Source organism: Oncorhynchus keta, chromosome 34, assembly GCF_023373465.1.
Source record: "Oncorhynchus keta strain PuntledgeMale-10-30-2019 chromosome 34, Oket_V2, whole genome shotgun sequence".
In the NCBI taxonomy this organism is placed as follows: domain Eukaryota; kingdom Metazoa; phylum Chordata; class Actinopteri; order Salmoniformes; family Salmonidae; genus Oncorhynchus; species Oncorhynchus keta.
The window spans coordinates 81,023,630-81,051,389 of NC_068454.1; the positions used below are offsets into that span (position 1 = coordinate 81,023,630).

Sequence of the window (27,760 nt, forward strand, 5' to 3'; positions counted from 1 at the left end):
ACGTAGCCAGATGTAGAAGGCTAATGTTAACCAGCTGGCTCATCATTTCCCATGAGAGCAAGTTAGGCTAGCGAGCAAGCATTTTTGCCAGGTAGCCTAGGACAACAAAAACTAAAAGCGTGTACTGTATGACAGAGTCATAGAACGTTTCGTCCACATGAAAGGGAGGAGGCGTTGCTAGAAATGTGACTTATCTGATCTGTTATACTCATTGGACAGTGCAGTTAGATTAACAAGAATTTAAGCCTTCTGCCAATATCAGATATGTCTCGCATTAGCCTACGTTAGCTAAACCGGTTCATACACATATACATTGTAATACTTATTTTCCACCATAATTTTCAAATGAATTCATTAAAAATCCTACAATGTGATTTCCTGGATTTCTTTTTCTAATTTTGTCTGTCATAGTTGAAGTGTACCTATGATGAAAATGACAGGCCTCTCTCATCTTTTTAAGTGGGAGAACTTGCACAATTGGTGGCTGACTAAATACTTTTTTGCCCCACTGTACATATGAGATGAGTCATGTAGGGTATGTAAACATTATATTATATTATACCAGACCACGATACTGCCAGTCTGCAGCTGCACGTGTAAAGTGCTTCAAACTCTGACTAAAGTCACAAGGTGAGAAGGAGAAAATCGCATCTCAGACAGTCATTGCTGCATCTGAAAATCTGCTCTGAAAACAGCCCATACACGCCAGGACAACTAAGAAGAAGGACATTTTGACCTCTGGTGGACAACCAGAGTCTTACACCAATCAACATCTTCCCTGTAGAAGGATTGATTGGTTTCAACAGAGATAGATGACGAACAAATGCATCCACACATAAATACATTCATGACTTATTTTCCCAAAACAGGCAGTTTTAGACGGAACAAAAGTCTTCCCATACACACAACGAAGCTCAGCTGAGTGTCAGCCACTGCCACTCTCACACACAGTTAAGAAGTGGAATCAAACACACACACTGTTGAGGACGGCTCAAAGCAGGAATGTCTGTGTGTGTTTTATCATAGATGTGTCGTTAAAACATGTACATTCTACCAGTGTGCAGCTGCATGCACTGAGCTCTCTCCCTTCCTGGCATGCAATTAAACATCCTATTTTGTACAATGGGAAAACAGACAATACAGGAACACCAGTCATTTTTTAAATCATATCAGCAGTTTATTGGAAGCCTTTTCAATGGGAATCACCATGGTAACACTTAGGAGACAAACTAACAGACATAATGTTAAAGCAACAAATCTGACACATTTACAATAACAGTCATGCTCAAAGTTAGTCATTCAAATGCCTACATACTGTAGTCCTACAGCAATATTACCCAGCATCTACGTTCTATATGTTCTATAGATGCTCATATTTACATTTCTGCCTGTCTCTGTTTTAATGCAACACACAGACTCTTTTAAAGCTCGATAGAGACAGATAGTTGGTCAAATTTGATCCACATACAGTTCATTGAGAAGACTAGCTATATACTTGACTGTGTGTTTGGGTCCTGAACCGTGGGGCCCATGGGCTATAGCTCAGGTACTCAGTCTGATGGGTTAGCCAACTCTGTAAAGTCACACATTTAAAAACAACTCAGAAAACACCTATTAGATTTCATAGAGATCATCTAAATATGGTCATTTATACCAGCTAGCAACTGGTCTGGATACAGTCACAACAGCCGCTCTGAGTCAAAATAACATCATCTCAAGGACGAATTAACACCCTCAAAAAGGAAAAATAAAACAACAACGTATAAAACATTTTTTTGCATGAAAATCGCTTCAATGTCCAATCACTAAAAGGCTACTGAAATAATCATCAAATCAAATCATTGCTCTCTGAAATGACAAAAAAATATATTAAAAATATATTTATTCAACAAGTGAGGCATTCAAAGTAATTTCCTCTCATGTTATCAATGCATTCTTAAGTGTCTGTGTCTCTGTGTGTCTAAGTTTGTGTGTCTGTGTCTCTGTGTATGTGTCTCTGAGTGTTTGTGTGCGTGTCTGTCTACTTCTGTATGCATGTTTCTTTGTCTAATTATCTGTCAACATGTACGGTGCAGTTCAGAGGGAGTTCACAGGGAGTCCACAGAAGGCAGGTCAGAGGTGAACAGCTCCTTGTATAGAGGAGGGAAGACAGAGTGGACGGTGAGCGGGTAGCGCTGGCTGAACCAGTGCAGCTTCTCCACATGAAGACTGCACAGAGACCGCAACACTGACACCTTCTGGTAGAGCTGGGGACATCACACACACAGCTTGTCAATGACAGTTCTACACACTGTCCAGTGATGTCATAGAGGGTAAACACCAGTGGTGGAAAAAGTACTCAATTGTCATACTTGAGTAAAAGTATAGATACCTTAACAGAAAATGACTCAAGTAAAAGTTAAAGTCACCCAGTAAAATACTACTTGAGTAAAAGTCCAAAAGTATGATTAAAAATATACCCAAGTATCAAAAGTAAATGGAACTGCTCAAATGTTCTTAGGTATCAAAAGGAAAAGAAGAAACAATTTCAATGTCCTTATATTAAGCAAACCAGATGGCAACATAAAAAAAACATTTACAGCTAGCCAGGGGCACACTCCAACACTCAGACATCATTTACAGCTAGCCAGGGGCACACTCCAACACTCAGACATCATTTACAGCTAGCCAGGGGCACACTCCAACACTCAGACATCATTTACAGCTAGCCAGGGGCACACTCCAACACTCAGACATCATTTACAGCTAGCCAGGGGCACACTCCAACACTCAGACATCATTTACAGCTAGCCAGGGGCACACTCCAACACTCAGACATCATTTACAGCTAGCCAGGGGCACACTCCAACACTCAGACATCATTTACAGCTAGCCAGGGGCACACTCCAACACTCAGACATCATTTACAAATGTAGCATTTGTGTTTAGGGAGCCCGCCAGGTCAGTGGCAGTATGGATGACCAGGGATGTTCTCTTGATAAGTGTGTGAATTGGAACATTTTCCTGTCAACATGTAACGAGTACTTTTGGGTATCAGGGAAAATGGAGTAAAAAGTACATTATTTTCATTAGGTATGTAGTGAAGTAAAAGTAAAAGTTGACAAAAATAGAAATAGTAAAGTACAGATACCCCAAAAAACTACTTTAGTTGACCTTTAAAGTATTTTTACTTAAGTACTTTACACCACTGGTAATGCTCTCCACTCACTACTCCGTCAAACTTAAATGAATGAGTGTGTGTGCACGTGTTTATGTGCAAGTGCCTGTGTGTGTGCGTGTGTGTGCAAGTGCCTGTGTATGTTACCTTGTGCTGAAGGCTCTCCTGGTTGTCTCTGCGTAGCATGTGGCTGAGGCATTCCTCCAAGTCTCTTCTCATTCTATGTACTCTGCCTCTATCCTCAAGACAGGGGCGATCTACACACACACACACACACACACACACACACACAAACAAAAATACACACAAAAAAAGATTAAAAGAGATAAAATAGAACATTTTATACCATTAATCAGCTTATTATGTTCTATGACTTTACAGATCTATGACTCCATGGATCTATGACTATGACTTTATGGATCTATGACTATGACTTTATGGATCTATGACTTTATGGATCTATGACTTTATGGATCTATGACTCCATGGATCTATGACTATGACTTTATGGATCTATGACTTTATGGATCTATGACTTTATGGATCTATGACTATGACTTTATGGATCTATGACTTTATGGATCTATGACTATGACTTTATGGATCTATGACTATGACTTTATGGATCTATGACTCCATGGATCTATGACTATGACTTTATGGATCTATGACTACGGATCTATGACTTTATGGATCTATGGCTTTACGGATCTATGACTTTATGGATCTATGGCTTTACGGATCTATGACTTTATGGATCTATGGCTTTACGGATCTATGACTTTATGGATATATGGCTTTACGGATCTATGACTTTATGGATATATGGCTTTACGGATATATGGCTTTACGGATCTGTGACTTTATGGATATATGGCTTTACGGATCTGTGACTTTATGGATATATGGCTTTACGGATCTATGACTTTATGGATATATGGCTTTACGGATCTGTGACTTTATGGATCTATGACTACGGATCTCTGACTTTATGGATATATGGCTTTACGGATCTATGACTTTATGGATATATGGCTTTACGGATCTGTGACTTTATGGATATATGGCTTTACGGATCTGTGACTTTATGGATATATGGCTTTACGGATCTGTGACTTTATGGATATATGGCTTTACGGATCTGTGACTTTATGGATATATGGCTTTACGGATCTATGACTTTATGGATATATGGCTTTACGGATCTATGACTTTATGGATATATGGCTTTACGGATCTGTGACTTTATGGATATATGGCTTTACGGATCTGTGACTTTATGGATATATGGCTTTACGGATCTGTGACTTTATGGATATATGGCTTTACGGATCTGTGACTTTATGGATATATGGCTTTACGGATCTATGACTTTATGGATATATGGCTTTACGGATCTATGACTTTATGGATATATGGCTTTACGGATCTATGACTTTATGGATATATGGCTTTACGGATCTGTGACTTTATGGATATATGGCTTTACGGATCTGTGACTTTATGGATATATGGCTTTACGGATCTATGACTTTATGGATATATGGCTTTACGGATCTGTGACTTTATGGATCTATGACTACGGATCTCTGACTTTATGGATATATGGCTTTACGGATCTATGACTTTATGGATATATGGCTTTACGGATCTGTGACTTTATGGATATATGGCTTTACGGATCTGTGACTTTATGGATATATGGCTTTACGGATCTGTGACTTTATGGATATATGGCTTTACGGATCTGTGACTTTATGGATATATGGCTTTACGGATCTATGACTTTATGGATATATGGCTTTACGGATCTATGACTTTATGGATATATGGCTTTACGGATCTGTGACTTTATGGATATATGGCTTTACGGATCTGTGACTTTATGGATATATGGCTTTACGGATCTGTGACTTTATGGATATATGGCTTTACGGATCTGTGACTTTATGGATATATGGCTTTACGGATCTATGACTTTATGGATATATGGCTTTACGGATCTATGACTTTATGGATATATGGCTTTACGGATCTGTGACTTTATGGATATATGGCTTTACGGATCTATGACTTTACGATTCTGTGACTTTACTGATCTGTGACTTTACTGATCTATGACTTTATTGTACTAAGATTATCTGCAGTATAATTTTACAGAATGTGTGTACATTTGTGTGTCTTACCAGGGTTAATGAGCACCAGTGAGCTGAAGAGAGCCATCTGCTGCTCAGTCAGTCTCAGGGCACACATTCTGTGAGCGAAGTCAAACACCGCCACCATCAGATCACCACAGCCTGGAACAACACAGTTAGCAGAGTTAGCATCACTAAGACTAGGAACCAATTGGCAAAGTTAATATGAGATCGTGTCCTCCGTAATTATTGGGACAGTGAAGGATTTTTAAAAACTATTTTGGCTCTATATTCCAAAAGTTTGTATTTGAAGTTAAAGTTCAGAAGGTTAGACACACAAATATCATACAGCCTCCACATTAACGTAGAAGTGTTAGCAAACATATTCTATTTTTTACAATAAAAGTGACTCCAAAATGACACAAAGCATTATTTACCATTCATTTCTATAGGGCACAAAATAATCTGAAACACAACCAAAACAAACAGCAAATGCCTCCAATAAATGTTTTGAGTCACAAGCTTGATGTAATCATTGTGTGCTATGAATATGGGACCAAGTACTAAACTTTTTACTATTTCAATACATATATAAGTGAATTCGTCCCAATCATTTTGGTCCCCTAAAATGAGGGTGGTATGTACCCTCAAATTAAAGAGGACAGTCTGCACTTTAAACTCAGTCATTGTTTGATTTCAAAATCCAAACTTTTGGAGTATAGAGCCAAAAAATAATTCACTGTCCCAATAATTATGGAGGGCACTGTAGCATCCATTCAACAGCTAAGACTAGGAACCAATGGACTAACCCAGAGACTTGAAAAGTTCACTGTAGCATCCATTCAACAGCTAAGACTAGGAACCAATGGACTAACCCAGAGGTTTGAAAAGTTCACTGTAGCATCCATTCAACAGCTAAGACTAGGAATCAATGGACCAACCCAGAGACTTGAAAAGTTCACTGTAGCATCCATTCAACAGCTAAGACTAGGAATCAATGGACTAACCCAGAGACTTGAAAAGTTCACTGTAGCATCCATTCAACAGCTAAGACTAGGAACCAATGGACTAACCCAGAGACTTGAAAAGTTCACTGTAGCATCCATTCAACAGCTAAGACTAGGAACCAATGGACCAACCCAGAGACTTGAAAAGTTCACTGTAGCATCCATTCAACAGCTAAGACTAGGAACCAATGGACTAACCCAGAGACTTGAAAAGTTCACTGTAGCATCCATTCAACAACTAAGACTAGGAACCAATGGACTAACACAGAGACTTGAAAAGTTCACTGTAGCATCCATTCAACAGCTAAGACTAGGAACCAATGGACTAACCCAGTGGTTTGAAAAGTTCACTGTAGCATACATTCAACAGCTAAGACTAGGAACCAATGGACTAACCCAGAGGTTTGAAAAGTTCACTGTAGCATACATTCAACAGCTAAGACTAGGAACCAATGGACTAACCCAGAGACTTGAAAAGTTCACTGTAGCATCCATTCAACAGCTAAGACTAGGAACCAATGGACTAACCCAGAGGTTTGAAAAGTTCACTGTAGCATACATTCAACAGCTAAGACTAGGAACCAATGGACTAACCCAGAGACTTGAAAAGTTCACTGTAGCATCCATTCAACAGCTAAGACTAGGAACCAATGGACTAACCCAGAGGTTTGAAAAGTTCACTGTAGCATACATTCAACAGCTAAGACTAGGAACCAATGGACTAACCCAGAGACTTGAAAAGTTCACTGTAGCATCCATTCAACAGCTAAGACTAGGAACCAATGGACTAACCCAGAGGTTTGAAAAGTTCACTGTAGCATACATTCAACAGCTAAGACTAGGAACCAATGGACTAACCCAGAGGTTTGAAAAGTTCACTGTAGCATACATTCAACAGCTAAGACTAGGAACCAATGGACTAACCCAGAGACTTGAAAAGTTCACTGTAGCATCCATTCAACAGCTAAGACTAGGAACCAATGGACTAACCCAGAGGTTTGAAAAGTTCACTGTAGCATACATTCAACAGCTAAGACTAGGAACCAATGGACTAACCCAGAGACTTGAAAAGTTCACTGTGGCATCCATTCAACAGCTAAGACTAGGAACCAATGGACTAACCCAGAGGTTTGAAAAGTTCACTGTAGCATCCATTCAACAGCTAAGACTAGGAACCAATGGACTAACCCAGAGACTTGAAAAGTTCACTGTAGCATCCATTCAACAGCTAAGACTAGGAACCAATGGACCAACCCAGAGGTTTGAAAAGTTCACTGTAGCATCCATTCAACAGCTAAGACTAGGAACCAATGGACTAACCCAGAGACTTGAAAAGTTCACTGTAGCATCCATTCAACAGCTAAGACTAGGAACCAATGGACTAACCCAGAGACTTGAAAAGTTCACTGTAGCATCCATTCAACAGCTAAGACTAGGAACCAATGGACTAACCCAGAGACTTGAAAAGTTCACTGTGGCATCCATTCAACAGCTAAGACTAGGAACCAATGGACTAACCCAGAGACTTGAAAAGTTCACTGTAGCATCCATTCAACAGCTAAGACTAGGAACCAATGGACTAACCCAGAGACTTGAAAAGTTCACTGTAGCATCCATTCAACAGCTAAGACTAGGAACCAATGGACTAACCCAGAGACTTGAAAAGTTCAGTGCTGCCAAACTTCCCATCGAAGAAGACGGTGCTGTTCTCTGTGTTAAAACACCTGCTCATTCTAACCAGAACAACCTCCATTGATCCTGAGAGAGAGAGATGGAGAGAGGGAGCGAGAGAGAGAGATGGTGGGTAGAGAGAGATGGAGGGGAGAGAGAGAGATGGTGGGTAGAGAGAGATGGAGGGGAGAGAGAGAGATGGAGAGATGGAGAGAGAGAGAGAGGGTGAAGAATGTTTAATAATGGCAATGTGCACTTCTTACAGGAAAACTTTTCTTGAGAGAGGACAGTGTAGTAAGTAGTGATTGACAGGTGGATTCGGCTCACCAGTCTTGAGCAAGGTGATCTGGTCGTTCTGTCCAAGCCCACGGAACCCTGGGATGCTTTTGGCAAACTCCACCACGTACTGTACCGCTTCAGTCAGCCTCACGGCACAGTGCTGCCACATCTCATCTACTGACTGGAGGGAGGGAGGGAGGGAGGGAGGGAGGGAGGGAGGGAGGGAGGGAGGGAGGGAGGGGGGAGGGAGGGAGGGAGGGAGGGAGGGAGGGAGGGAGGGAGGGAGGGAGGGAGAAACAAGAGAAAAGATAAATGTGAGGGGAGAGGGAATACCAAAAAGAGGTGAGAAGGAGAAGAGAGAGACAAGATGCCTTCACATCTGGTGCGGCAGGTAGCCTAGTGGTTAGAGCATTGTACTAGTAACTGAAAGGTTGCAAGATCAAGTCCACGAGCTGACTAGGCAAACATCTATAGTTCTGCCACTGAACAAGGCAGTTACCCACTGTTCCTAGGCCGTCATTGAAAATAAGAATTTGTTCTTAACTGACTAGTTAAATAAATGTCAAATAAACAATAAAATGAAAAACTTGATTTCAGGGGTCAGACTTCTTTGAACTTATTAATGAAACTGACTGATGATTTATAAGAGACCAGTGATGTGTTGGTACAGTACCTTGCTCTGGTAGGCATGGATCTCCTCTCTGCTGAACAACTTCCATCTCAGAGCCTGTAGTTCCTCTAGTCTGAACTGACTGGTGTCCCTATGGGACCGCACGATACTGTCACACAGCTCCTCTATGTGTAGCAGGGAGGGGGAGGGGGGGTAAGGGCAGTAGGGGTCTTCTGGGTCATACGATCTAATTCCCATCCCTATCGTCTGGTCAGGAGACGGCTGACGGGAGTCGAACCCTGAAGAAGACAGAGTGAGAAGGAGGAAGGGGTAATATAATTAAAAAGAGCTGGTCTGATTATGTGTTTCGAGTGTGTGTACAGTATGTATCCACTGCCTTACCTCTTTCGTCTGATTGCCCACTACCAGGAGACACACAGGAGCCCTGGTAGGCCAGACCTGGAGCCTGGGACTCGCCTGGGGAGCACACCAGGTAAGGGAGCACATCGGTCGGGCATGGTGGCAGCTCTGGCTCTTCAGGGAAGGAGTAGGCCGGAGCCGGGGCCTGGAGCAGGTGGGGTGTCCGGAAACGGCATGCCTTGCTGGAGTAGGGCAGGGCGGGTTGGGCCTCTGCCTGGAGATGCTGCTGCTGCTGCTGACGGTGTCTCTCCACCTCGGCACGCAGAGACTCCCGCTGACGTTTCGACATCCGACCAAACTTCACCGCTGGGGAAACAAAAACAGTTTGTGGTGGAGTTGAGTTGAATTACCCTCATATAAGGTTAAATAAATAAATACAAAATAAGTAAATTGACATGAAAAGTGTGTATTTATTCAACCTTTACTTTACCAGGAGACATCTTTTTTTTATGTGTGTGCGTGTCTCACCATCCCGGCTCATGCCCTGGGTCACACACTTCTGCAGTCGGCAGCTCTGGCAGCGGTTGCGGCTGGCTCTGTCTATTGGACAGTTACTCTGTCTGGAACAGGAGTAGGACACGGACGGCAGCTGGCTACGCCGGTAAAAACCCTGAGGGGGAGAGAGGACCATTGACATAACCAATGAAATCCCTGGAAATAAGTCACCTGACCACACGGTTAGTTATGTCTGCTTGGTCAGAGTGAAATTAGGTGTGTAGTGCTGCAGTCTCACCTTGCAGCCCTCGCAGGTGATGACTCCATAGTGAACTCCTGATGATTTATCACCACAGATCTTACAGGGAATCACCTCAATCTGAGCTACACACACAATAACACACACATTACAGTTCACACACATTACAGTTCACAGTAACACAAACACCTGTGGACTACGTTGGCCAGCAGAGCCAATGTAGCCAATGTCCAAACCCAGATCTTTCAGAACTACAGTGTGAGCCCATTCAGAACTGTCTATCAGGGAGACTTAGGGGGACTTAGGGGGACTTAGGGGGACTTAGGGAGACTTAGGGAGACTTAGGGAGACTTAGGGGGACTTAGGGGGACTTAGGGAGACTTAGGGAGACTTAGGGAGACTTAGGGAGACTTAGGGAGACTTAGGGGACTTAGGGGGACTTAGGGGGACTTAGGGGGACTTAGGGTGACTTAGGGAAGACTTAGGGAAGACTTAGGGGGAGAAGAGAAAGTGAAATATAGATTATGGTAAAGTGAATTGAGGGCAGGAAGGGGAAAGAGAAACCTAGACTGCAGAGAGGTAACATTAACACAAAATCAGACTGAGAAAGTTGGTTGACCACAAATATGGAGTGGAAAAGGGGTTTTTGGTCTGTGTACGTGACACCTGATTACGTGACACCTGCGTTGTGTGTGTTCAGGTATGTCAGTATATCTATCCCATTGAGGTTTGACCATTCCCCTAACAAATCAACAACACTTCACATGAACACACACAAACACACATACTGCAACTTTGCTACAAAAATACGGGGTTTAAAAAGAGACAATTTGCTTGGTTGTCATCAAACGTTGCAGAGTGAAAGAATGAACATTCTGTTTTCCTCTCATTAGCATTTCTTACATTGTTAAAAATGAACCGAATGACATCAAATACACAGCGACAGACAGAAGAGACAACAGTAGAGGGGGAATATTTGCGAATGGAGAGAGGAGGAGGGGGTGAAGGTGTCAACCTCAGTCTTTTCAAGTGGTTAACTGGCTTCTCTTTTGCTCTGACTATCCTTCTTTCATCTCACCTCTCGCTCTCTCCATCCCCCTCTCTCTATCTGTCTCATAAAGGATAGTGCTGCCAGTAATAGAGTCTTTCATCTTGGTTGACACTGCCAGGAATGTCCACCCCACCCCCCACCCTCTTCCTCCCCCCTCCTCATCATTCAACAAATCATACATTATTACATTCAGAACATATGAAGATAAATACGCTATTCTGTTGTGATTTTAGAGTTTGGGAAGAGTCTTTGTCTTTATTTTTGTTGGTGTGTGTAAGTTAGTTTGTCAAGCGGTGAGACAATCCCTTGTGTTTACAGTACAGTAATTAATTGTGTGAAATGTGTGTGTGTGTGTGTCAGTGTGTCAAGTTTTTGTGCCCTCTTTTCAGGTGCCACAGGAATCTCCCAGAGGCCGTAAGAGGTCAGTCAGCGGTGAAACTGAGAAACCCCCTGCACATCTAATATAATACACACTATACTGCACATCTAATATAATACACACTATACTACACATCTAATATAATACACACTATACTGCACATCTAATATAATACACACTATACTGCACATCTAATATAATACACACTATACTGCACATCTAATATAATACACACTATACTGCACATCTAATATAATACACACTATACTGCACATCTAATATAATACACACTATACTGCACATCTAATATAATACACACTATACTGCACATCTAATATAATACACACTATACTGCGCATCTAATATAATACACACTATACTGCGCATCTAATATAATACACACTATACTGCACATCTAATATAATACACACTATACTGCACATCTAATATAATACACACTATACTGCACATCTAATATAATACACACTATACTGCACATCTAATATAATACACACTATACTGCACATCTAATATAATACACACTATACTGCACATCTAATATAATACACACTATACTGCACATCTAATATAATACACACTATACTGCACATCTAATATAATACACACTATACTGCACATCTAATATAATACACACTATACTGCACATCTAATATAATACACACTATACTGCACATCTAATATAATACACACTATACTGCACATCTAATATAATACACACTATACTGCACATCTAATATAATACACACTATACTGCACATCTAATATAATACACACTATACTGCACATCTAAAATAATACACACTATACTGCACATCTAATATAATACACACTATACTGCACATCTAATATAATACACACTATACTGCACATCTAATATAATACACACTATACTGCACATCTAATATAATACACACTATACTGCACATCTAATATAATACACACTATACTGCACATCTAATATAATACACACTATACTGCACATCTAATATAATACACCCTATACTGCACATCTAATATAATACACACTATACTGCACATCTAATATAATACACACTATACTGCACATCTAATATAATACACACTATACTGCACATCTAATATAATACACACTATACTGCACATCTGATATAATACACACTATACTGCACATCTGATATAATACACACTATACTGCACATCTGATATAATACACACTATACTGCACATCTGATATAATACACACTATACTGCACATCTGATATAATACACACTATACTGCACATCTGATATAATACACACTATACTGCACATCTAATATAATACACACTATACTGCACATCTAATATAATACACCCTATACTGCACATCTAATATAATACACCCTATACTGCACATCTAATATAATACACACTATACTGCACATCTAATATAATACACACTATACTGCACATCTAATATAATACACACTATACTGCACATCTAATATAATACACACTATACTGCACATCTAATATAATACACACTATACTGCACATCTAATATAATACACACTATACTGCACATCTAATATAATACACACTATACTGCACATCTAATATAATACACACTATACTGCACATCTAATATAATACACACTATACTGCACATCTAATATAATACACACTATACTGCACATCTAATATAATACACACTATACTGCACATCTAATATAATACACACTATACTGCACATCTAATATAATACACACTATACTGCACATCTAATACAATACACACTATACTGCACATCTAATATAATACACACTATACTGCACATCTAATATAATACACACTATACTGCACATCTAATATAATACACACTATACTGCACATCTAATATAATACACACTATACTGCACATCTAATATAATACACACTATACTGCACATCTAATATAATACACACTATACTGCACATCTAATATAATACACCCTATACTGCACATCTAATATAATACACACTATACTGCACATCTAATATAATACACACTATACTGCACATCTAATATAATACACACTATACATCTAATATAATACACACTATACTGCACATCTAATATAATACACACTATACTGCACATCTAATATAATACACACTATACTGCACATCTAATATAATACACACTATACTGCACATCTAATATAATACACACTAAACTGCACATCTAATATAATACACACTATACTGCACATCTAATATAATACACACTATACTGCACATCTAATATAATACACACTATACTGCACATCTAATATAATACACACTATACTGCACATCTAATATAATACACACTATACTGCACATCTAATATAATACACACTATACTGCACATCTAATATAATACACACTATACTGCACATCTAATATAATACACACTATACTGCACATCTAATATAATACACACTATACTGCACATCTAATATAATACACACTATACTGCACATCTAATATAATACACACTATACTGCACATCTAATATAATACACACTATACTGCACATCTAATATAATACACACTAAACTGCACATCTGATATAATACACACTATACTGCACATCTGATATAATACACACTATACTGCACATCTGATATAATACACACTAAACTGCACATCTGATATAATACACACTATACTGCACATCTGATATAATACACACTATACTGCACATCTAATATAATACACACTAAACTGCACATCTGATATAATACACACTATACTGCACATCTGATATAATACACACTATACTGCACATCTAATATAATACACACTATACTGCACATCTAATATAATACACACTATACTGCACATCTGATATAATACACACTATACTGCACATCTGATATAATACACACTAAACTGCACATCTGATAGAAAACACACTATACTGCACATCTGATATAATACACACTAAACTGCACATCTGAAAAGAGTAACAAACTATACTGCACATCTGATAGAAAACACACTATACTGCACATCTGGTAGAATACACAATATACTGCACATCTGGTAGAATACACACTATACTGCACATCTGATATAATACACACTATACTGCACATCTGATATAATACACACTAAACTGCACATCTGATAGAAAACACACTATACTGCACATCTGATAGAATACACACTATACTGCACATCTGATAGAATACACACTATACTGCACATCTGAAAAGAGTAACAAACTGTACTGCACATCTGATAGAAAACACACTATACTGCACATCTGATAGAATACACACTATACTGTACATCTGATATAATACACACTATACTGCACATCTGAAAAGAGTAACAAACTATAACCCTAAAGACTGCATGCATGGTATTGTCTATATACAGTAAAACAACTGAACCACACTTCATGAAGACTGGCTAATTGTGTGAGAATGTTAATGGGAAAGTGGATAGACAGAATGGATGGGTGAGTAGATAAAACAAGTAGAGTGACTGCCTGCAAAACTGTATAGAGAAAGAGAGAGAGCAAGAGAGAGAGAGAGCTAAAGAGAGAGAGAGAGAGCTAAAGAGAGAGAGAGCAAGAGAGAGAGAGAGCTAAAGAGAGAGAGAGCTAGAGAGAGAGAGAGAGAGCGAGAGAGAGAGAGCTAACGAGAGAGAGAGCAAGAGAGAGAGAGAGCTAAAGAGAGAGAGAGAGAGCTAAAGAGGGAGAGAGCTAAATAGAGAGAGAGAGCTAAAGAGAGAGAGAGAGAGCTAACGAGAGAGAGAGCAAGAGAGAGGGAGAGCTAAAGAGAGAGAGAGCAAGAGAGAGAGAGCTAAAGAGAGAGAGAGAGAGAGCTAAAGAGAGAGAGAGCTAAGAGAGAGCTAAAGAGAGAGAGAGAGAGCTAAAGAGAGAGAGAGCTAAAGAGAGAGAGAGAGCTAAAGAGAGAGAGCTAAAGAGAGAGCTAAAGAGAGAGAGAGCAAGAGAGAGAGAGAGCTAAAGAGAGAGAGAGCTAAAGAGAGAGAGAGCAAGAGAGAGAGAGCTAAAGAGAGAGAGAGAGCAAGAGAGAGAGAGAGCTAAAGAGATAGAGCTAAAGAGAGAGAGAGAGCTAAAAGAGAGAGAGCTAAAGAGAGAGAGAGCAAGAGAGAGAGAGAGAGAGTGTCAGTGGTCTCTGTTTTTTTCTCTCTCAGTTCTGATTCTCAACCTCAAACAACAGGAAACCAACCTGACCCACAACCTTTCACTGTTGACGCACATACACACATGTATGTTTCTATCTTTTCCATTCATTTGGGATTGAGGACCAGTATGTACTGCAGGGCTGTATGAGGATCAGCAATACCATAGACAACATATGGTGTGGGATGTGGACTCATCTCCACATTAGATCACTGATGATTGAAAACACTTAGGAATAATTTGCAACTGCCACAGCAAACTGTGTTTCCATCTCGGTCCCTATCTCTCAAACTCACCCTCTATCTCTCTATTCTCTTTCTTCATCTTATTCTGAAGCCACATTGCTGATATTGGTCGATTTCCTCTATGTGTCCTTTATTCTCATATCTCTCCACCTACACAGACCACAGGCCTCTAGATAAATCTCTCTCTCAAATATATCTATGGATCCCCATCACCTAGACCAGTCAGTGATCTTCTGTGATGTGCACAGCAGCCCTATATTTAACTGTTACAGGCATCTCTACCCCAGGCAGCCCTACCCATCTAGTTAAGATCAACAGCTAACCTGGCTAACAGCTCACCTGGCTAACTGCTGACCTGGCTAACTGCTAACCTGGCTAACAGCTAACCTGGCTCCAACTTCATCAGAGCCGTCATTTACCCAGCCTCCTTCACATCTGTTGATAGCACCAGTGGTGGTATTACTGGAGCGGATGAGGAGCGATGGCAGCTAGCTAATATAACATGACCTCTTACACTTCTGTCTCCTCTGACTAGTCACCATGGTAGTGTCTGCTACGGCACTATGGGCCTGGGACATCCTACACACTAACAAACAGCAGCTCGTCAAGGGATGGCAGGTGGATCCATGTTACTGTTCTCAACCTTTACTTGAATTTTCAATCTCCCCTCGGTGTAGTAAATTATGATATGGTCTTGACAGTTACTTACATGAGTTCTCAGTCCCCCCTCATCCCATCCCTGATCTCTTTATCCGAACCAGCTATAGGCCAGATACAGAAACGAGTGGGAATTACTGATCTAAATTAAGAAAGAAAAGCAGGAGAGAGAGAGATAATAGAAGATGAGAGTAACAGTGAGCGAGAGAGAAGTGACTCATAAGGAGAGAGGGAGAGTGGGGATAGTGAGGGAGAGCAAGAAATACTGTAGAGAGAGTGAGAGAGATAAATGTTATGCAACACTAGTCCACAGATAAATAATGTATAGATCGGCAGGTAAAGGTGCTCTCGAACGGCTAGATGTTCTTTACCATTCGGCCATCAGATTTGCCACCAATGCTCCTTATAGGACACATCACTGCACTCTATACTCCTCTGTAAACTGGTCATCTCTGTATACCCGTCGCAAGACCCACTGGTTGATGCTTATTTATAAAACCCTCTTAGGCCTCACTCCCCCCTACCTGAGATATCTACTGCAGCCCTCATACTCCACATACAACACCAGTTCTGCCAGTCACATTCTGTTAAAGGTCCCGAAAGCACACACATCCCTGGGTTGCTCCTCTTTTCAGTTTGCTCTAGCTAGCCACTGCAATGAGCTGCAACAAACACTCAAACGGGACAGTTTTATCTCAATCTCTTCATTCAAAGACTCAATCATGGACAATCCTACTGACAGTTGTGGCTGCTTTGTGTGATATATTGTTGTCTCTACCTTCTTGCCCTTTGTGCTGTTGTTTGTGCCCAATAATGGTTGTACCATGTTTTGTGCTGCTACCATGTTATGCTGCTACCATGTTGTTGTCATGTGTTGCTGCCTTGGGTCTCTCTTCATGTAGTGTTGTGTTGTCTCTCTTGTCGGGATGTGTGTTTTGTCCTATATTTATATTTTATTTATTTATTATTTTTAATCCCAGCCCCCATCCCCGTAGGAGGCCTTTTGTCGTTTGGTAGGCCATCATTGTAAATAAGAATTTGTTCTTAACCGACTTGCCTCATTAAATAAAGGTTCATTCATAACCCTTGACTTATTCCACATTTGGTTGTGTTACAACCTAAATTCAAAATGGTTTAATTATAATTTATTTTCACACATCGACACACAATACCCCATGTTGACAACATGTAAATATGTTTTCAGAAATTCTTGCAATTTTGAGGGAAATGCAATAGAGAAATATCTAATTTACATACAGTTGAAGTCAGAAGTTTACATACACCATAGCCAAATACATTTAAACTCTGTTTTTCAAACTTCATGACATTTAATCCTAGTAAAAAATTCCCTGTCTTAGGTCAGTTTGTAACGTCGTTCTTCGTTTGTTGAAAGAGAGTCGGACCAAAATGCAGCGTGGTGGTTACTCATGTCTTTAATGAATGAATCGCGGTACATGAAATAACTGATACAAATACAAAACAACAAAACGGAACGTGAAACCTAATTACAGCCTATCTGGTGAAACTACACAGAGACAGGAACAATCACCCACGAAATACACAGTGAACCCCGGCTACCTAAATACGGTTCCCAATCAGAGACAACGAGAATCACCTGACTCTGATTGAGAACCGCCTCAGGCAGCCAAACCTATGCAACACCCCTACTCAGCCGCAATCCCAATAACTACAAAACCCCAATACGAAATACCACAAAATAAACCCATGTCACACCCTGGCCTGACCAAATATATAACGAAACACAAAACACTATGACCAAGGCGTGACACAGTTAGGATCACGACTTTATTTAAGAATGTGAAATATCAGAATAATAGTAGAGAATTATTTCTTTCAGCTTCTATTTCTTTCATCACATTCCCAGTGGGTCAGAAGTTTACATACACTCAATTAGTATTTGGTAGCATTGCCTTTAAATTGCTTATCTTGGGTCAAACGTTTCATGTAGCCTTCCACAAACTTCCCACAATAAGTTGGGTGAATTCTGGCCCATTCCTCCTGACAGAGCTGGTGTAACTGAGTCAGGTTTGTAGGCCTCCTTGCTCGCACACACTTTTTCAGTTCTGCCCACAAATGTTCTATAGGATTGAGGTCAGGGCTTTGTGATGGCCACTCCAATACCTTGACTCTGTTGTCCTTAAGCCATTTTGCCACAACTTTGGAAGTATGCTTGGAGTCATTGTCCATTTGGAAGACGCATTTGCGACCAAGCTTTAACTTCCTGACTGATGTCTTGAGATGTTGCTTCAATATATCCACATCATTTCCCTTGCTCATGATGCCATATATTTTGTGAAGTGCACCAGTCCCTCCTGCAGCAAAGCACCCCCACAACATGAGGCTGCCACCCACGTGCTTCACGGTTGGGATGGTGTTTTTCGGCTTGCAAGCCTCCCCCTTTTTCCTCCAAACATAATGATGGTCATTATAGCCAAACAGTTCTATTTTTGTTTCATCAGACCAGAGGTCATTTCTCCTAAAACTACCATCTTTGTCCCCATGTGCAGTTGTAAACCGTAGTCTGGCTTTTTTATGGCAGTTTTGCAGCAGTGGCTTCTTCCTTGCTGAGCGGCCTTTCAGGTTGTCGATATAGGACTCGTTTTTACTGTGGATATAGATACTTTTGTACCTGATTCCTTCAGCATCCTCATAAGTGCAAATAAATTCTGGGATTGATTTGCAATTTTTGCACCAAAGTTCGTTAATCTCTAGGAGACAGTACGCGTCTCCTTCCTGAGCGGCATGACGGCTGCGTGGTCCCATGGTGTTTATACTTGCGTATTATTGTTTGTACAGATGAACGTGGTACCTTCACGCATTTGTAAATTGCTCCCAAGGATAAACCAGACTTGTGGAGGTCTACAATAATTTTCTGAGGTCTTGGCTGATTTCTTTGGATTTTCCCATGATGTCAAGCAAAGAGGCACTTGAGTATGAAGGTAGGCCTTGAAACACATTCACAGGTGCACCTCCAATTGACTCAAAATATGTCAATTAGCCAATCAGAAGCTTCTAAAACCATGACATCATTTTCTGGAATTTTCCAAGCTGTTTAAAGGCACAGTAAATTTAGTGTATGTAAACTTCTGACCAACTGGAATTATGATACAGTGAATTATAAGTTAAATAATCTGTCTGTAAACAATTGTTGCAAAAATTACTTGTATCATGCACAAAGTAGATGTCCTCACAGACTTGCCAAAACTATAGTTTGTTAATAAGAAATTTGTGGAGCGGTTGAAAAACTAGTTTTAATGACTGCAACCTAAGTGTATGTAAACTTCCGACTTCAACTGTAAGTATTCACACCCATGAGTCAATACTTGGATAACCTTCCTGGTCTTTGTGGTGGAATCTGTATTTGAAATTCACTGCTCGGCTGAGGGACCTTACAGATAATTATATGTGTGGGGTACAGAGAGGAGGTAGTCATTCAAAAAACATGTTAAACACTATTATTGTACACAGAGTGAGTCCATGCAACTTATTATGTGACTTGTTAAGCAAATCTTTACTCATTAACTTATTTAGGCTTGCCATAACAAAGGGGTTGTATACTTGACTTAAGACACTTCAGATTTTCATTTGAATTAAGTTTTAAAAATGTCTTACACTTTGACTTTATTGGGTATTGTATGTAGGACAGTGACAAAACATCTTACTTGAATCCATTTTGAATTTAGGCTGTAAGACAACAACATGTGGTGTGAATACTTTCTGAAGGCCCTGTATTATACATAAAGAGAGTCAAATCAAATACAGTGAGGTTGTGATGGTTTCCACGACTACGTTCATTGAGCTAATGCAGAAGGGCAGTAGAAAGCCACTATCAGAGGCTATGCAGCCTAACAAAAAATGGCTTTTTATATCAAATGTCCATTGGCCTTCACAAGGGGTTGAATATCTTTGAGCAGCGAGTGCCATTCAGTACCTTTCCATTGGCCTTCACAAGGGGTTGAATATCTTTGAGCAGCGAGTGCCATTCAGTACCTTTCCATTGGCCTTCACAAGGGGTTGAATATCTTTGAGCAGCGAGTGCCATTCAGTACCTTTCCATTGGCCTTCACAAGGGGTTGCCATCTTTCAGTACCTTTCCATTGGCCTTCACAAGGGGTTGAATATCTTTGAGCAGCGAGTGCCATTCAGCACCTTTCCATTGGCCTTCACAAGGGGTTGAATATCTTTGAGCAGCGAGTGCCATTCAGTACCTTTCCATTGGCCTTCACAAGGGGTTGAATATCTTTGAGCAGCGAGTGCCATTCAGTACCTTTCCATTGGCCTTCACAAGGGGTTGAATATCTCTGAGCAGCGAGTGCCATTCAGCACCTTTCCATTGGCCTTCACAAGGGGTTGAATATCTCTGAGCAGCGAGTGCCATTCAGCACCTTTCCATTGTCTTTCACAAGGGGTTGAATATCTCTGAGCAGCGAGTGCCATTCAGCACCTTTCCATTGTCTTTGTATAAAGTCCCCTGTCAGCATTCTGCATTTTGCTCTGTAAACGGACAAAAAACCTCAACTTTCCTCCACCGGAAACACCCTGCTAAATTACACCCTCCAACATACAGATGCATGACAAAGAGAACACGGGGCATACGGTTATCCTTCGAGAGTAAGACATTTACTTGAGATAACATTGGAACATTGTGTGAATACTTTGAAATAAAATCTCAAATCTAATCGATGGCACACTGACATGTTTCAACCAAAAATAACTCATGTTGCATCAGGTTTTTCTGTCAAAAAATGTTGGTCTAGATAACAATTACTTGATATGATTTTTATTCATATAAATATGAATAGATTTCTTATTTTTTTGACAAGCAGTATTTGGACAAATTTGACTATAAAATGTTACAAAAGGAATAAGAAATGTTTATTAAATATGATCAAAGAATAAAATAGCTATAAATGTAAATATATTTTGAGTGATTATTGATCCTTAACGTTACTTACTTCTTGGTAGATATTGAACAATTTGCTATAAATGAATCAATTCCACATTTGACAAACCTTAATATGAAATATTACAAAATATAGAAGCAAATATCATAATTAGAATTAAATTACTTTAAATGAAACATCTGAGACTAAGAAATATATATACTGTAAATGTCAAATACGTATCCATCACACTTAACCTTAATATAAAGCTCTTAATGCTTTACAATTAAAACATTGTGCTATAACATATTTATAATACTAATATAACTTAATTAGTTAAGGAATCTCTGGAATTTAAGACACATTTAATTCCATGTATTTTTCAAGGTTTATTGTGCTGTTTGAGACCGATTTAATGTAAGGTATTTGTTATTGGTAGGTTATTGAGCGGTGATAGCTGATGGGGGGGACAGTATGCCTCAAAATGGAAGTTGTGCTTCACCCAGATGGGTGCTATATTGAAAGTGGAAGCTATACAATTGAAAGCGCTTTGAGAGATAGTGTAAAACAACATTTTTATGCAAGATAATCCTAGATAAATAACACTGTTTTTTTACAGTATTGGCATGAGAATTCTCTACGTGACAAGCTTGAAGACTATATCTTAAATTAAATTATAACCATCACACTGAATTTGTTTTGAGTGGAGCATCTGAATAGTTATTTTGGAAAGTGTCATTTCTGAGTAATACCATGCTGTCTAGTAAGTAAAATAACTGAAATCTTCACAATCAATAACAAAGACAGCTTACGTATTTCAACATAAGCATTTTAGAAAGGCTGTTTTGAACCCCAGAGTCCAAAGGAAACAATAATGAGTTGTGAGGTAAACCAAGTAATGTTGATGGGTGTGTGACCGTGTGACTGTGTGACTGCTCTCTTTCATTTGTCATATTTGGGGGTGAATGTGTTACTTCAGATTTTGGTATCAACTCTTTGAAGTAAAGTGAGGTGCTTTGGAAGTGTGTATGTGTGCAGCTGTCTGTACGCCCAAAAGCGTAAGGAAAGTCTTTTGAAGTAAGAGAACATCAATCTGAACAGGAATCCCCCAGAAGCATCAGCAGACTGTTTGTGAATGGAGAACGCCGCCTGAACCAAGTCTATATGGCTATGGTGGTGGGCCACTCTCAGAGAAAAATGAAAGATTTGAAATGCAGAAATGTTCACTGTTGTATTTAAGTAATGTCATCATTGTAAAACAGTCTACAGTTGTGTTCATTATTCTAACAGGGTTTTGGAGCAAAGGTGAAACATCTCCTTCTTTGACATTAAAATTGGAACCCAGTGTGTGTAATATTAGAAATGACATCTGCAGCATGTTATATTCAGTGACAAACACACAGGAGATATATACTGAGTGTACAAACATTCAGAACACCTTCCTAATATTGAGTTGCACCCCCTTTGCCCTCAGAACAGCCTCAATTCGTCGGGGCATGGACTCTACAAGGTGTCGAATGCATTCCACAGGGATGCTGGCGCATATTGACTCCAATGCTAACTTGTGCCAAGTTGTTTGAATGTCCTTCGGGTGGTGGTCCATTCTTGATACACACGGGAAACTGATGAGTGTGAAAAACCCAGCTGTGATGCAGTTCTTGACACAAACCGGTGCACCAGGCACCTACTACCATACTCCGTTCAAAGGCAATTAAATATTTTAACATGCCCATTCGCCCTCTGAATGACACACACACACAATCCATGTCTCAGGGCTTAAGAATCCTTCCTCCCATAAATCTACACTGATAGAAGTGGATTTGACAAGTGACATAAGGGTTGGTAGCTTTCACCTGGTAATGTTTTGTACACTCAGTGTATATCACACTACCACACACACACACTATGGCGCCAACCACAGAGGGGCAGCTGTGCTACGGTGTGTGTGTGTGTGTGTGTGTGTGTGTGTGTGTGTGTGTGTGTGTGTGTGTGTGTGTGTGTGTGTGTGTGTGTGTGTGTGTGTGTGTGTGTGTGTGTGTGTGTGTGTGTGTGTGTGTGTGTTTCAGCACAGGTGCTAACGTGTGCAAATACTAGCGATCCTGGCATAACCACACTGTATGCTCATATAACTAGCACACACATAACACATGGGCATGAACAGACAGGCATATTGACACATAACCAAACACACACACAAACACTTACTCAAATGAGTCTTCTTGGACACAGTGTCTCCTGTAGTAAAGAAAAGACAAGTTAAATTCTGTTGAACACAAGAAACACTTCCTCTCTCACATCTTAGTTCAATGCTCTACTGTACCTTCAGCCCCATGTCCCTTATCATCCCAACTGGGCTCATCTCAGTCTCTCTGACAGAGGAGGACTGAGTCTATGTTTCTCTGGCAATAACAATAGGGCTCCTGAGAGGCGCAGCCGTCTAAGGCACTGCATCTCAGTGCTTGAGGCGTCACTACAGACACCCTGGTTCGATTCCAGGCTGTATCACAACCGGCCGTGATTGGGAGTTCCATAGGGCGGCGCACAATTGGCCCAGCGTCGTCCGCTCTTGGCCGGTGTAGGCCGCCATTGTAAATATTAATTTGTTCTTAACTGCCTAGTTAAATAAAGGTTACATTTCAAGTAAAAATAACAGAGGAGGACTGAGTGCCTACACAGTCCCTATAGCGCCATATGGATGCGTAAATAGAAACTGGTGCAGAGGATGCTCTGAGAGGACCTTCTCACAACGCAGTACGGTCTCATGCCAAACTCACTATCCCTCTCTCCCCGTCTGCCTACACAGTCCCTGTTCCTCTCTCTTGTGTCACATCACAGACTGTGTGAGTGGTAGTTCTCGTGTGTCACATCACAGACTGTGTGAGTGGTAGTTCTCGTGTGTCACATTACAGACTGTGCGAGTGGCAGTTCTCTTGTGTCACATCACAGACTGTGTGAGTGGTCGTTCTCTTGTGTCACATTACAGACTGTGCGAGTGGTAGTTCTCTTGTGTCACATTACAGACTGTGTGAGTGGTCGTTCTCTTGTGTCACATTACAGACTGTGTGAGTGGCAGTTCTCTTGTCACATTACAGACTGTGTGAGTGGCAGTTCTCTTGTGTAACATTACAGAATGTGCGAGTGGTAGTTATCTTGTGTCACATTACAGACTGTGTGAGTGGTAGTTCTCGTGTGTTACATCACAGACTGTGTGAGTGGTAGTTCTCGTGTGTTACATCACAGACTGTGTGAGTGGTAGTTCTCGTGTGTCACATCACAGACTGTGTGAGTGGTAGTTCTCTTGTGTCACATCACAGACTGTGTGAGTGGTAGTTCTCGTGTGTTACATCACAGACTGTGTGAGTGGTAGTTCTCTTGTGTTACATCACAGACTGTGTGAGTGGTAGTTCTCGTGTGTCACATCACAGACTGTGTGAGTGGTAGTTCTCGTGTGTCACATCACAGACTGTGTGAGTGGTAGTTCTCGTGTGTCACATCACAGACTGTGTGAGTGGTAGTTCTCGTGTGTTACATCACAGACTGTGTGAGTGGTAGTTCTCGTGTGTTACATCACAGACTGTGTGAGTGGTAGTTCTCGTGTGTTACATCACAGACTGTGTGAGTGGTAGTTCTCGTGTGTTACATCACAGACTGTGTGAGTGGTAGTTCTCGTGTGTTACATCACAGACTGTGTGAGTGGTAGTTCTCGTGTGTTACATCACAGACTGTGTGAGTGGTAGTTCTCGTGTGTCACATCACAGACTGTGTGAGTGGTAGTTCTCTTGTGTCACATCACAGACTGTGTGAGTGGTAGTTCTCTTGTGTTACATCACAGACTGTGTGAGTGGCAGTTCTCTTGTGTCACATTACAGACTGTGTGAGTGGTAGTTCTCGTGTGTTACATCACAGACTGTGTGAGTGGTAGTTCTCGTGTGTCACATCACAGACTGTGTGAGTGGTAGTTCTCTTGTGTTACATCACAGACTGTGTGAGTGGTAGTTCTCGTGTGTCACATCACAGACTGTGTGAGTGGTAGTTCTCGTGTGTTACATCACAGACTGTGTGAGTGGTAGTTCTCGTGTGTCACATCACAGACTGTGTGAGTGGTAGTTCTCTTGTGTTACATCACAGACTGTGTGAGTGGTAGTTCTCGTGTGTCACATCACAGACTGTGTGAGTGGTAGTTCTCGTGTGTTACATCACAGACTGTGTGAGTGGTAGTTCTCGTGTGTTACATCACAGACTGTGTGAGTGGTAGTTCTCGTGTGTCACATCACAGACTGTGTGAGTGGTAGTTCTCTTGTGTCACATCACAGAATGTGCGAGTGGTAGTTATCTTGTGTCACATTACAGACTGTGTGAGTGGTAGTTCTCGTGTGTCACATCACAGACTGTGTGAGTGGTAGTTCTCGTGTGTCACATCACAGACTGTGTGAGTGGCAGTTCTCGTGTGTCACATCACAGACTGTGTGAGTGGTAGTTCTCTTGTGTCACATCACAGAATGTGTGAGTGGTAGTTATCTTGTGTCACATCACAGACTGTGTGAGTGGTAGTTCTCTGAGTGTAGTTCTCGTGTGTTACATCACAGACAGTTCACATCACAGACTGTGTGAGTGGTAGTTCTCGTGTGTCACATCACAGACTGTGTGAGTGGTAGTTCTCGTGTGTCACATCACAGACTGTGTGAGTGGTAGTTCTCGTGTGTTACATCACAGACTGTGTGAGTGGTAGTTCTCGTGTGTCACAGACATCACAGACTGTGTAGAGTGGACTGTGTGAGTGGTAGTTCTCTTGTGTCACATCACAGACTGTGTGAGTGGTAGTTCTCGTGTGTCACATCACAGACTGTGTGAGTGGTAGTTCTCTTGTGTCACATCAGACAGTTCTCTTGTGTCACATCACAGACTGTGTGTGGTAGTTCTCGTGTGTCACATCACAGACTGTGTGAGTGGTAGTTCTCGTGTGTCACAGACTGTGTGAGTGGTAGTTCTCGTGTGTTACATCACAGACTGTGTGAGTGGTAGTTCTCGTGTGTTACATCACAGACTGTGTGTGAGTGGTAGTTCTCGTGTGTCACATCACAGACTGTGTGAGTGGTAGTTCTCGTGTGTCACATCACAGACTGTGTGAGTGGTAGTTCTCGTGTGTCACATCACAGACTGTGTGAGTGGTAGTTCTCTTGTGTCACATCACAGACTGTGTGAGTGTAGTTCTCTTAGTCACATCACAGACTGTGTGAGTGGTAGTTCTCTTGTGTCACATCACAGACTGTGTGAGTGGTAGTTCTCTTGTGTCACATCACAGACTGTGTGAGTGGTAGTTCTCGTGTGTTACATCACAGACTGTGTGAGTGGTAGTTCTCGTGTGTCACATCACAGACTGTGTGAGTGGTTCTCTTGTGTTGGCAGTTCTCTGTGTCACATTACAGACTGTGTGAGTGGTAGTTCTGTGAGTGGTGTGTCACATCAGACAGACTGTGTGTTACATCACAGAGTGGTAGTTCTCGTGTGTTACATCACAGACTGTGTGAGTGGTAGTTCTCGTGTGTCACATCACAGACTGTGTGAGTGGTAGTTCTCGTGTGTTCTCTTGTGTTACATCACAGACTGTGTGAGTGGTAGTTCTCGTGTGTCACATCACAGACTGTGTGAGTGGTAGTTCTCGTGTGTTACATCACAGACTGTGTGAGTGGTAGTTCTCGTGTGTTACATCACAGACTGTGTGAGTGGTAGTTCTCGTGTGTCACATCACAGACTGTGTGAGTGGTAGTTCTCTTGTGTCACATCACAGAATGTGCAGTGGTAGTTATCTTGTGTCACATTACAGACTGTGTGAGTGGTAGTTCTGTGTGTCACATCACAGACTGTGTGAGTGGTAGTTCTCGTGTGTCACATCACAGATCATCACAGACTGTGTGAGTGGTAGTTCTCTTGTGTCACATCACAGAATGTGCGAGTGGTAGTTATCTTGTGTCACATTACAGACTGTGTGAGTGGTAGTTCTCGTGTGTTACATCACAGACTGTGTGAGTGGTAGTTCTCGTGTGTTACATCACAGACAGTGGTACTGTGTCACATCACAGAGTGGTAGTTTCGTGTGTTACATCACAGACTGTGTGAGTGGTAGTTCTCGTGTGTCACATCACAGACTGTGTGAGTGGTAGTTCTCGTGTGTTACATCACAGACTGTGTGAGTGGTAGTTCTCGTGTGTTACATCACAGACTGTGTGAGTGGTAGTTCTCTTGTGTCACATTACAGACTGTGTGAGTGGTAGTTATCTTGTGTCACATCACAGACTGTGTGAGTGGTAGTTCTCTTGTGTCACATTACAGACTGTGTGAGTGGTAGTTCTCTTGTGTTACATCACAGACTGTGTGAGTGGTAGTTCTCGTGTG

The 27,760-nt window shown here is 40.9% G+C and overlaps 1 protein-coding gene across 5 annotated transcripts in view; it reads right to left on the minus strand.

The window, feature by feature from the left end:
- Positions 1-1,152: 1,152 nt before the first annotated feature.
- The window catches only part of LOC127915357 (nuclear receptor ROR-gamma-like), a 37,911-nt gene continuing 11,303 nt past the window's right edge, over positions 1,153-27,760 (minus strand). For 3 of the 5 annotated variants that reach the window (XM_052495470.1, XM_052495469.1, XM_052495472.1), the window contains 10 exons: positions 23,573-23,602; positions 10,013-10,098; positions 9,748-9,889; positions 9,262-9,585; positions 8,923-9,158; positions 8,298-8,430; positions 7,950-8,057; positions 5,344-5,454; positions 3,305-3,414; positions 1,153-2,246 (listed from right to left, as the gene is read on the minus strand). In XM_052495470.1, coding sequence (XP_052351430.1) covers positions 2,088-2,246; positions 3,305-3,414; positions 5,344-5,454; positions 7,950-8,057; positions 8,298-8,430; positions 8,923-9,158; positions 9,262-9,585; positions 9,748-9,889; positions 10,013-10,098; positions 23,573-23,602 — 1,439 coding nt within the window. In that variant the 3' untranslated portion in view covers positions 1,153-2,087. The remainder of the gene's footprint in view (positions 2,247-3,304; positions 3,415-5,343; positions 5,455-7,949; positions 8,058-8,297; positions 8,431-8,922; positions 9,159-9,261; positions 9,586-9,747; positions 9,890-10,012; positions 10,099-23,572; positions 23,603-27,760) is intronic. The other 2 variants (XM_052495471.1, XM_052495473.1) reach the window with 1 other exon arrangement.